This window comes from Fopius arisanus, unplaced genomic scaffold, assembly GCF_000806365.1.
Source record: "Fopius arisanus strain USDA-PBARC FA_bdor unplaced genomic scaffold, ASM80636v1 scaffold00013, whole genome shotgun sequence".
Classification (NCBI taxonomy): domain Eukaryota; kingdom Metazoa; phylum Arthropoda; class Insecta; order Hymenoptera; family Braconidae; genus Fopius; species Fopius arisanus.
Genome location: NW_011887752.1, coordinates 471,261 through 484,144, shown reverse-complemented (window position 1 = coordinate 484,144; position 12,884 = coordinate 471,261). Strand labels below are relative to the sequence as shown.

The window sequence follows — 12,884 nt, the reverse complement described above, 5'->3', positions numbered from 1 at the left end:
ACTCTGATATTGCAAAAAAATGGTATGAATTTTTCACCTGAGTTGAAAGACAGCACTAAATTTCCACTCAGTACTACATATTTCCACAATCCATGGGAAATATCGCACCGAATATTCGACCTTGGACCCCTCAATGAGAAAATTAGGTCATACAGTTTATAGCCCCTTTTATAAGGCCCCGTAGAAAGTGCATTGTATTCAAAGCTGCAGTTTGAAAATGCCCCGAATTTATTGGTCCTCTGGGTCATCGGCAGTAGTTTAGGTTGCGCTTACACAATTGCAAAATTGTTTTCACATCAATGACGTGGAAGAGGTGCTGTAACCCGTTTGTCAAACCGCACACCAGGGAGCAGTGTAAATAATCATCAGGCCCCTCTAACAATGGAAATACTGGGAAAGGGGTTTTCTGTTATGAAATTCTGGGTTGTAAAGCCGTGGGCTGATTTATTTGGCAATTTTCCGGATTCTCAGGATTTTATCTTATTTCTTTTTATTATTTACATCATTCTGACCCGTGGAAATTCCATTTTTTATTCATTGTGCTTCTGTATAGAATCTTGAAATTGATCAGTTTTTTTCATTTTCCTATTTTGTATTATAATTATGTAAAACATGAAAATACTAATTTTCCATTTCGAAAGAAAAACAACACAAAAAAGGGGTACAATCCAAGCTAAAAATCTGAAATTCTGGGGAATACTGGACAGTATCCGGAAGCATATCTGGGCAAAATTTCAGATTGATCGGTGAAGTATTTTTCGAGATACAGCTATTTCTAAAATTTTTGTTTTTCAAGTATCTAAAAACCCGTTTGACCGAATTTAATTTATTTTGTGTCAAAATATTTCTTACAATGATATCAATAAATGGTGAATCGAATCGGAATAGATCGACTTGTTGTCTCAAGCAGATGAACACATTTTCTATTAATTCATATTTTTGTCGATTTTTCAAAATGTGTTGGCGGTAAAACGAATATTTTGAATGAGAAGTCGCGATTTTTGTGATTATCATCCTAAGATTGGGCATTGAAATTTCTGTCCCTTGGAACTGCTTCACAATCTCGTGAAGAAAAACAAGATTTTCGTATTTTAAATACAGGATTCGGGGGAAGTACTAGGCCCCTCGCTACTGCAGTCGTAAAAATAATAAACATAAAATCATAAAATCCATTGTTCTGTGAATTACAGTGTAAAAACCTGGTTTGGAGTGGAGGAAAAAGGGACCGCCTGCTGTCACCTTCCGGATTGTATATCTCGGTTATTATACCTAAGAATTCATGTTTATGAACTACTCGGCTAGTACACGTGCCCTATCTCCGGAACTAACCAATACAATTTTTTTTTCAATTATTTACTAATGCAAAATGCCATACGGGCTGATTACACAATCCGAAAAATTCTTTATTTTTATAAAAATATCATAGAACAATTACGGAATGTCCAGTAGAAAGTAGTGAATAGTCAATAATTTTTATTGATTTTCCAATGATAAGATTTCAATCAATCGATCTTAATTGATATCTCCATGAGATGGTGTTATCTCGAGATATTAATTGATTGAGCAATTGATTAATTGAAAAAAAATTGAAATATTAAAATTGAAGGATAAAAAGGGAATTTGTTAATTGTAAAAACGATTGGGTAAATAGATTGACGATATTTTCGTTGGGAAAAGGAAGAAAATTTCACTTTGGTCGGTCGTGGAGTTTTCGAGGTTCGGAGGGGGGAAAATCGCCACGAGCCTTCGACTCCTTATTTTTTATTTCTTTATTGACTTCCAGAATAGTTATAACTCGGCGAAAAGGTCAAAATTTTAATCGTAAATATTTTTCACTGGGTCTCTAGGTCTCTAGCTCTTTTTCCTGAATTTTTATTGTCCAGGTAGTGACGAAGGGTTTTCAACGGTTCAGTTTGTCAGGAAAATTCGTCATAAAGTCATCCTAAAAAATCAAAGTCCTATAAAACTTCGGGCACTTTCAATTCTTACAAAAGAATTGTTTTAAATTTGACAAATCGGTTGACAAATCCCCGGCTTTCGCTCAATTTCTTACATTTCTGCTTCTGCATAGATCAAATTCAAATTTCTCACTTTTTATTTTGGACTTAAAACGTACGAGAATTCAATTTTTAATGTTTCTTCTGAAGTCGGAATCCCCAACAATTCCCCACAATTCTATAACCCACAACGAAAACTCAGAACCTACGTCAATCCTGTATTTACCGTAAAATATTTGCGCCGAAAATTTTTCAAGTCCCGGAAATGATATTTCACCACATGTTTGGAATTAGATCTGCGTCAGTTCGGGAATTCCCGAGAACTCATATATTTTAATAGTTGACAATTCTCTAAAACATTTCCCAGAGGTAAACCCGAAATTCAGCCACTCGCCTAGAAAAAAAATACAAAAAAAAAATACAAAAAAAAAATACAAAGAACCTTTTGTTTACACAAGTTGTTGAATGTCTGTTGTCGTTTTTTATGAAGGCATTGTGCCTTTGTTTGTATGTGAACGATGGAAGGGATGCTGAACATCACTTTTCATCCTGAGATGATGATTTTTCACGCCGACACTTGTGTCGAAGGACTTGTCTCCTTTTTTTCGAGTTGTTTATCACTTTTTCGAGGGCCTAGAGGACTCAACACATGAACAGTCACGCTGTCTGGCTTTTCTAGGCCACTTCAGCCATCGGGCCATTCAAATGGCTTCAGAATTTTAAGTGGATTTTTTTTTATCGGTTCATGTTGAATAATCTTTGGGTCATGATTTTTGGATTTTAACTGGGGAAGTGACAGATTATAGGATCCATGAAAATTTCACAGGTTTTCTGTAAAAACTTTTTTCTTTAGCTTTTGACGGTCTTGGGTATCCTCCAAGAGAAAATTGTTTAAAATCAGGTTTAATTAATTAATTAATTTTTATTTATTTTATTAATTAGGTATTTTAAGTAATAAACCTGTTTATTAATTAGAAATCTAATGAAATATAAAAATAAAAACTAATTCTTTTTATTGAATATGCAAGTACGGAATTTAGTAGCGAAATGGATATATTATAGGATCAGTACATTTTTTTTGAAGCTAGTTATTGCCCGATACCTCGGAACTGAAGGAATATATCGATTTTTTTGTATGAATATTTTTTATAGAAAAAGATTATCGCAACAAAAAAGGTATCTACGGAAAAGTCGATATCTCTCTTAATTTCTGAGATATTTCTTGAAAACTGACCTCGAAAAAAATGCACTTCTCCTATCTTCTTCGTCTATCACATTGTAACTGAATTTTTCACGGGATTATTATTCTAAGTAAAAAATATCAATTCTTTTTTTATTTCTCATTTGTGATTATCCCAAAATTAATTGATTTGTCGTCATCGGAGAGAAAATTCTCACGGTGAATTAATTTATTTCTGCTTCGTGAATTTATTAAACAATTTTCTTTGTTCGTCGTTAGTAAATTTAGTTGGCAAAACTAATTATTTCAAGTAATAATTAAAATGAATAAATTAATCAAGTAATAAATGGTTTATTATTTTAAGTAATAATTATTTTTCTCAGTGTAATTCCACAGTTGGAAAGACCACTTTCTGCACCCTGTGCGAAAAATCTCGTTATTTCTTCCTCTCCACCATTATTTATATAAAAAAAGATGGAGCGATGGAGTACATCGGGCACTGCATATGCAATGTCTGGTGTAATCTCGGAAAATCGTTTAGCATACAAAGACAAATATAATGGGGGCGGAGATGAGTTTGGTGTACACGGTCGCCTGTACCCCGAGGCAGGGGGTCGTTAATTCGGTTTTCAAAGCTCCATCAGACTAGACATAACCCCCCTATCCACCCCCCTCTCGCCAGCAAACTCTAACCCGTACCCATCCCTTCAGGATGTCTTCGTCTCCATGGCACTGGATATTACGGCACAAGTGAGAAAAAACACTTTCTGCGCGCGCACCGTATGTTTTTAGTTATCAGTTTTTTTATAGAAGAGTGTGGGGTAATAGGGACATATTTTTATTTAAATTGGGGTAGTAGCAATTGACACTGTCGAATGTCTTTGTCAGATCACAGAATCACTATCTAAAACGATAAGCGTCTTGAAAATCATTTAATGATTGTTAGATTCAATGTCAAATTTATGCTTTCGAAAAATTAATTTTTTCCATTGTTTAACGACGTTAGGAATCTAGAATAATAAACATCTTTATTGACGCACAGCCAATTACAATTACAATAAAGAATATAAAAATTACAATAAGCCTATTCCATGATGTACATTATTATTACCGATTTTTTTTTCACATTATTTATGTTTTTTTTTTATTTTTGGAGAATCCTACTTGACAGTCTATCAATCGACTAATGTCAATCAATAATCAATACTTAATTTATCTATTCATCTCTGTTCAGATATGAAAGACAATTAAAAATCCACAATGGAACAATTTTTAATGTCACTCTATTTTATTATTGTTATTAAAAGAAAGGTTTAGGTTTTTAGTTAGTCGACGAAAGTCGGAACTGATCGGCCAGTCCTTCCTTTCGAATTCTGTCGTTGATGATGAAACCGTGAGGAATTCCGGAAATGTAAAAACGAAAAACAAACATATATATTTTTTTTGGTAGAATACCTCCGAATTTTCCCGGTGTTTCTAATCAGAGAGCTAAATATTCCGCCAATGATCAATATAACCTTCCAGTTAGAGTGATGAAATTGTAAATAACGATGATACATCCGAGCGGAAATATGAAAAAGATTGGTTATCTCTGGACTGTGTGTCTCCAAGAGTCATAAAATCGATAAGAATCACTCATTTCTCCACATCAAAGTGAGCACCGATCGTTATCACTGAGCCACTCCAATGCTTTTATTTTTATTCCGATTTATCAATTTTGTAACTTCACTTATTTCTCGATGTAAGAAGCTACTGAATGATCCTTTGTCGATATTCCCGGTAAATCGATAATAATCGAATGCGCGATCAGTCTATTAACTCTTCTCTGATAACCCAAAGTGAAAAACATATTTTTAAAAAATTGATTAATTAATTAGTTTAAATAATTATGACTCTTTACGCTTGAATTGCGCTTGAATTGCGCTTTAATTGCGCTTAAATTGCGCATGCTCTTCGGATATATTTCTCTTCAGTTTTGATAAAACGAAAAATGAGAAAATAAATGTGGAGCAGAACGGGTCGGTCTTTTTTTTATAAAAATATACTGGAGTTCAGGATTTTGACTCATCGAAAAATTCAGAAGCGACAGGTTCGAAGTTGTATCCAGCTGTGGCGTGTTGTTGGCGCATAATGAGATTACTCTCCACCCATTAGCCTCAGCAAAAAATGAAAAAATAAAAATAAAAAAGAAGAATCGAGTGGATAACACCGAGTGGTTATTACTCAGACCAGCAGCGCGTGTTCAACAGGAAAAAATTCGTGTTCCAATTAGCGGATCAGTTGCTCCAGTGATAACCGTCGTGATCCATTCTCATTAATTTTATTCAAAAACATTTCCCCTCAATCCCCTCGCCCCCTCTTCCTATGTTATAATTTTTATTTAATTTCTTTCGCTGCGAGAAAATTTTAAACAATAGGAATTCTCTGTTAGAATAAATTGTACATTCAAATCGTCAAATTTTTATTAAAAAAAAAATTAAGACAATTGATTTGTCAGAATTATGGCAAATCAATTTTTCAATGATATTCTTCATTTTTGTAAGCAAATGAATTATTATTTATTCAATACTCAGACAGTTTTTTGATAAAATTTCTCCGCAAATCGCGAATAAAAATCGAATTGTGGGAAATTTGTTATTAATAAATTTTCTTCGTGTCTCATCATCGAAATGATTGACTTTTCTTCGAATTCAGAATCGGCAATTTTCCCAAAGTCATTAATAAATCCGCAAATTTTTCTCAATGACCAATCGATGAATTAATGGCTTCAATCGATTCCTGGAGAGCTCGCCGAAGGAATAATAAACATTCCCCTGCATTTACCGGCTAATATCTCTGTTTATGACACCGGAGTTAACATTCCCCAGAGAAAAAATGAACTGAAAAAAAAAAAGTGAGAGAGAGAGAGACCGCGAGAATGAGTGGAGGGCATTCATTTTATCAGTTGTATATTCTGTTTGAACTATTTCACGAGGATATATTTATGACAGCGAAATGTGCCGGGGCGAGGCGATTATTACGAGAGTCGACGAGTGAGATATCGATTCCCTCCCTCGACCAAAAAACACTCTCGAGAAATCAACAGGAGCCCCATATCGCTCTCTCACTTCACTGATAAACTCACCGTTCATACACACTTGACGATTACTCATACGTTTTTTATTTATTTCATCGAGTGAGGGTCAAAGAAATCGTTCTTTCACGGTTTCGCATCATCACTCGATGGTGGAAGTCGAGATAAAAAAAAAAATAGGACTGCTGGTTAGCGATTGTTATCGGCAACCTGATGCTCTTGACATCTGGACATTTAGATGATAATTCCGAGGGTTTTTTCTCGCTTGGGGGAGGGCTGAGAAATGGAATAGATTATTTCACTAGATTCTCCAAAGACTTTCCCTGAGAGAAAACCAATGGGTAATTCCTCTTTCGTTGCATATAATGTAGTTAAATGATTTTTTTTTTAATCTTTAACTTCATTTAGTGCAGGAAAAATATAAAACAATTTCTTGCCGAAAGCTAACGCCCATCGTCATAGTATAGTTATTTTTATTAATAAATTAGCGTTTCACAAATGGTAATCGGTAAATTTTTGTCGACGGAATAATATCGGGATTATTATTTCGCGATCTAATTAAATTTAATTGAGGGAAAATGTACCACGTGAAGTCTAGAATTTAAATATTTATAAACTACGAATTTTTATATCGATATCGAATATGTATATATTCGATAATATCGATATAACGGCGATCGCTGTTATTTCCATCCTTCAACTCGTTCAAGATATCGCGACAAGTTTTACGAAACGATCGTTGAAATACCCACTGTCATTGTTTATCTAGTTATGGTGAATAAATTGATTTTAGATAATTCTGAAATTAACAAAATTAATAAAGCAATTGAATTCTGATTAATATTGACCACTAGACTTAAACAATATTTAGGTATGAGAAAGAAAAATTTGATTTCATGGATCCATCATCTGAAATCATTAGAGATGAAGTTGGAAAAATTAAAAACTCCATTTTTCTACTTTTGGAATCATATCGGTTTGATATTACATAAAAAATGAAAAATTTAAATTTGATCAATTACAATATTTGCATTAACTTAACCGAAGTATTTTTTTTCTCATCGTCCCCATCGCATTCCCGGAAAACCACTGAAGATCCTAAGAACAATAATTTAGCATTAATTAATTCGGTATTTTCATCGTTATCGATGAATTAAAAATTTCATCATTTGAAATGACAATTACCCGTCCCTCAATTTTTATGAGCACTCAATTTTCCTCAAGTGTATTATCACTAATAACTCCCCCCTCCCCTGGCGGGAGAAAAAAAAAAGGTAGAAAAAAATCGGTGGAAAAATGCGTGGTGGAGACAAAGAAGAAGTAGCTGGTGCGCGTCATCCACTGGTGGCCCCCTACCCCACCCCTGGCAGGTAGCGTCGCGACGCCCGTAGGGGCAACCGTTGATGCCTCGTTCACTCATTTCAGAAGCCCCGCCCCCTGTATACCAAGAGCGCCCAACCGGGAGTCGGCATGCCAACGAACAGGAGGAGGAGCCCAAGTGCCTCCCGTTACCCAGGGGTCTGGGATCGGTTGCCTCCACCAGATCCCAACTTGAACTTTTCCTCCACTTCAGTATCGTCTCGAATCCCGAGGAGAGCGCCACAGCAAATCTTTACCGAAATTTCCACTGGAAATATTGAATTTAAATCAGTTTTCACCCCGTCCGGATCGTCATCGTCGGACACCCCGGAGGGACCAGTGAAGGTGACTTGATTTTTAGTGAGTGAAAAATAAAAGGAAATACTGTGAAGTGAAGATATAAAATGATGGAGACTGCCAAGATGGAGCCGCTCACTCCCCCCCACACACCCCCATCGGGTCTTCATACACACGTGGGGTCACCCCCCCGTTGGATCCGAGGAATTCCACCCCATGGACCGCCACCTCATCCCCAGCATCCGAGTTATCACGCGGCAATCTTTGATCACTGGCTGAGAGGTGCTGCGGTGATGGCAGCTCGTGGATACTGTCCTCAGACACCATCTCATCATCATCAGCCACCTCTTCATCCGGGGCTTACCATTCCACCGCCTGCCAGCTTTCTCACCAGGCGACTGCCCGGTCAACGTCCCAAGAAACAGTTCATCTGTAAATTCTGCAATCGCCAGTTCACGAAGAGCTACAATCTTCTCATTCATGAGCGAACTCATACCGATGAGAGGCCGTACTCATGCGACATTTGCGGAAAGGCCTTCAGAAGACAGGATCATCTCCGAGATCATCGGTAAGTTTCAAAATTCTTTCAGTTCAAATTATTGACCTTCAGGAAGATTTTAATATTGAGAAGAGGGGGCAATGCATTAGCCTGTAAATTCACAGGAGTGGGGAATTTTTCGGTGGTAAAGGGTATGATCAGATTAATTGAAAATCCTGGACTCATCATTTCCCAGATATATTTTTCATTCAATTCACCAGTAAAAATGGATATTTCTAAAAATATCTATTAACATATCCGAAATTTACTCAATTGAAATTTTAAAAATATCGAAAAAAATGTATATTCATCTCTTATACATTCTTAATTTTTCATTAATAAAAAGAATACCGAGTTCTACAAAATTATATCTATTCTTTATATATTAAAAAATATCAACGAGTTCTACTGAAAATATTGAAATATTTGCAATGACCGAATTGATCTTAATTTTTTAATTTCGTTTGTTCAGGTACATCCACAGCAAGGAGAAGCCCTTCAAGTGCACAGAATGCGGCAAAGGTTTCTGCCAGAGTAGAACCCTCCAGGTCCACAAAGCCCTTCATCTGGAGCAATCGCCGCACAAGTGTCCAGTCTGCTCCAAGAGCTTCAATCAACGAAGTAATCTAAAGACTCACCTTCTAACCCACACCGAAGTACCCCAGGACCTGCGCGTTGATCCCCACGAGGTGATGATCCACCAGCAGTCGTATGTTCCCCCGATGGAGAGGACACCTCCTCCAAAATTGGGTTTCACCATCGAAGACATCATGAGACGCTAAAACCACAGGATATTCTGGGGCTCTGAGAGAATCCAGGGGTTATACCGGTGATAAGGAGATCATCTCCACTGTACATAGACACTTAATATATTCCGTAACTCCTAATTTATTGAATCAATCCGAATCATTCCGAATCATTCCGAATAAATCCGAATCAATACGAATCAATCCGAATCAATGCGAATCATTCCGAATCAATCCGAATCAATTCGAATCATTCCGAATTAATCCGAAACAATTTGAGGACCAGCTGACGTACATTCTCCCCGAGACAAAGAACCGGAAGTGTCAAGCTATTTGAATAACCATTGGATATCCACGAGATGGCCGATCTCTCTGAAAATTAGGACTTTTCAATGAGATAATATCTGGGAAAGACGTTTTTGTCTTTGTCGTGTTTTTTAGTCGTCTCCAGTGACCTGTAAATAGTCTCTGGTCAACCCTGGACCACCCATACTGTACATATCCCCCACACCTCGTACATTTTCCATCTTATCGAAACCTTTTAGTCGTTACCTCTCTCCACTCCTCCGTTACCACTAATTCAAAAGGGTGTAAATAATAGGGATAAGACCAACTCTGAATGTATCATATCTTCTTAATGTACATCGTGTTTAAAACTTATTGATGTTAGTTTATAATCGAGAGAAATGTTGAATTCATGGTGTACCTACTTTGAGAAGTTACCAAATCTCATTCGAAAATGTGTGATTGATTCTACTGAAATTAGCGTAATATTAACTATCATAGATACCAAATATAATGTTAGTTATGAGTTAAGCTCACCCTAGTCTGTATTAAAGATTTATAGTTTGACTTGGGAAATTATTAAAATGGAAAGGCAGTTGAAAATTGAAGAGAATTCATTTATTCTTGAATATCCTTTCCTCTTTTATTTCAGGGGCTCCAAGTTTGGGACTTGCTCGACAAAGAGAATCATTCGGGCCCGTTACTCGGCTTGTCAATGACTTTTGGGAATGTTTCCGGATTTTATTCTCCCTTTCTTTACTGTTTTATTGTTGAGACAGTTGATGTTTTTCGAGGGGTCCCTTTTCAGGTCGTAAGGGATGGAAAAAAAGTTGGAGGGGAGAGGTAATTGTTCGAGTGCGAATAAATGACCACCTGGGGCCAGTCTTACCCTGAGTTTATTTTCTATTTCAGCGGGCCAATGTGTATCTTTAATTAAGTTCACGACCTTACGATGGCTGACGACCCCTCCCCCTTTTGCACCCATGAATGCCAATAAAATGGTTCTATTGGTTGACAAATATTGGGAGTTAGTCATGAGTAGATGTTGAATGGGTGCCATAATGGCATTATTTTATACAGTAAAAGTAATTCATGATTACTGACAATTGCTCATCTTCTCATCTCCAGAGTGATTTTTTATTCGACCCTGATGATGAACATTGACATACGACCCCTTGAGTCAGGTAGCCGAAACTACAACCCGAAAAAAGTAGGAGGGAATGATTTAATTACAATAATCGTAGGTAGTGACCTCCCGTGGTTCCGAGTATTCGCTGATGGTCTTCATCTTTTCTTCTCATTCCTCGTATAATCGTTCTTTCAAATCAGCTGGATAGTCCTGAGACACAATGGAAAAGTGGTCAGGTACGAGAACAAGAAAAAACATCTTTTCTCGCGTCTAAGAAAAAAAGAGAAAACAAAAATCTCTCATTTTTCTTCCTGAAACCTCTTGTGTCATCCCGGGTGCATTTATTTTCAGTAACGAAAAGCTAACCTTCTGCATCATTGGTCATCACTCTTCATTATCTTTTCAAAAACAAAAAAAAAACAAAAAATTCGAAGAAATTGCCAGGAGTTTTGATGGCTTTTAATCGTGGCTGAAAAACACCTAATGATTTGTTTTGGCAGAAAATGATTTGAGGTTTCTTGAACATTTTTTTTTCCATGTATTTTGTTTTGGGCCTCGGGCCCCATCTCGGAGTGACAACTGTGAAACACGGATTAATGGGGGATTATTAAAAAAAAACGCAAAAGAAGATCTCTTCATTTTATCGGTGAAATATTTTTCTACTTCAATTACTTTGGGCCCAAAATTCCCATAAGGCCCACGAGTGAGGAAGGAAAGGAAGAGGAGTTATGGGGGTAGAGGGTGATAATGACAGTGCGGGGTGATATTTTTGAGGTCAGAAAAGGAAGCTCTCTCACCATTACGCGAAACGTTCCTTAAGGCCCCAACAATTTATCCCAAGAGACATTGCAGATGTAAGAGAGAGAGAGAGAGAGAGAGAAAGAGAGAGATGTAGAGATAGAGATGGGGAGAAAAAGGGGCCCCAGAGGGTTATGAAATTAAATTTCGACGATTTTGGGCCCTCCAGCGATTTTATTTCGCTCGGGGGTGTGGGAGCGTAAGGCCCCTCTGGAATGTCCCGTGGGCATTTCCCCCCCTCTCCTCACTCCCTCGTTTAAACTTCGGCACTGAGTCCTAAAATGTTAACCACAGAGTTGGTGCGCAAGAAGGTTAGGGCCCCATCGTGGATTCAGATTGTTCTAAAAGGCCCCGGCTGTTTTTCGGGGGAGGACTCATGGGGATATCCCGGGCTCACTTGAGCGCCATGTGTGTGTAACTACTTATTAGGGCGTGGGTCTTATCTAAAGGGTCACCGGGCGGCTCGCGACCTCCGGGACCCCTGGGTCCCACCAGAGAGAAATCCTGACCGACCGAATTCCAGGAGTTGCTCGGGATACGCCTGATGTATTGTTCACTCCTCTTTTGATCTCATTTTCGATCATTTTTTTTATCCTCTCGGCGCCACCATCCGTCAATGTAACATATGCCGTTAAAATTGGGCGGATAAGGCCCAATTGTTCAGTTATAATTTCAAACATTTCATCTTTACGGTCGAATTCAGATGGATATCATTTTTTCTTGAAGCATTAAGAAGAATCTTAAATCTCGTGTTTATACTTTTCTTTAGAGCATGAGGCCCAAAAATCTTATCGCACCACCAAAAATATCTACAGGTCTATGTTTGCATTTTTACTCTCGCGGCCTCTTTCATAATATCTCTGTTAGTAAACACTCTTTATGACCGTATATAAACATCGGAGTATAAGGGCATGGGGCCCCAACACGTACCATTACATTATTTTCTTTTATCAATCCAACGTGTCAATTTCCCACATATCATAAAAAGATACAGAGATAAAAATTCACCCAGACATCATCCAATGGTTGCAGAACCGAGGAGATAAATATGAAGAGAGAGAGAGGGCGATACAACTCATAATACCCATTGGGCTACCTCGGGGCCCTGTGGTTAGGGCGGTGCGCGGTTTTTTGTGACCGGCAATTAGGTAAACGTCTCACGACTCTCTGGACCCAAACAGACCCATACACATTCACTCATCTCTCACTCTTTATTTTCTTTCACATTGTAGACACATTTCTAGGAGGGTTGTAAAGGATATCTCCCCTACTATTATTTAGTAGTGTGGTTTAAACTCGGGCCCAGATCATCTTCCAAAAGATAAAAAAAATATATATAAAACTACCAAATCGCCAGATAAACAACTGATTTTTTTCTCTGACCGCAAGGTATATTTTTCCAAGCAGCACTTTGTGAAACAATTTTTGGAAAAATTGCTAAAATTGATGGAGGGGCCTGAGGCCCAAATCGTCGTTTTTCCG

The 12,884-nt window shown here is 37.4% G+C and overlaps 1 protein-coding gene across 1 annotated transcript; it reads left to right on the top strand.

The window, feature by feature from the left end:
* Positions 1-7,853: 7,853 nt before the first annotated feature.
* Positions 7,854-10,018, top strand: LOC105263123 (protein odd-skipped). The gene is made up of 2 exons (XM_011299122.1): positions 7,854-8,474; positions 8,917-10,018. The coding sequence occupies exons 1-2, from the start codon at positions 8,014-8,016 to the stop codon at positions 9,224-9,226; spliced, it is 771 nt and encodes a 256-aa protein (XP_011297424.1). The 5' UTR covers positions 7,854-8,013; the 3' UTR covers positions 9,227-10,018.
* The last annotated feature ends 2,866 nt before the right edge of the window (positions 10,019-12,884 follow it).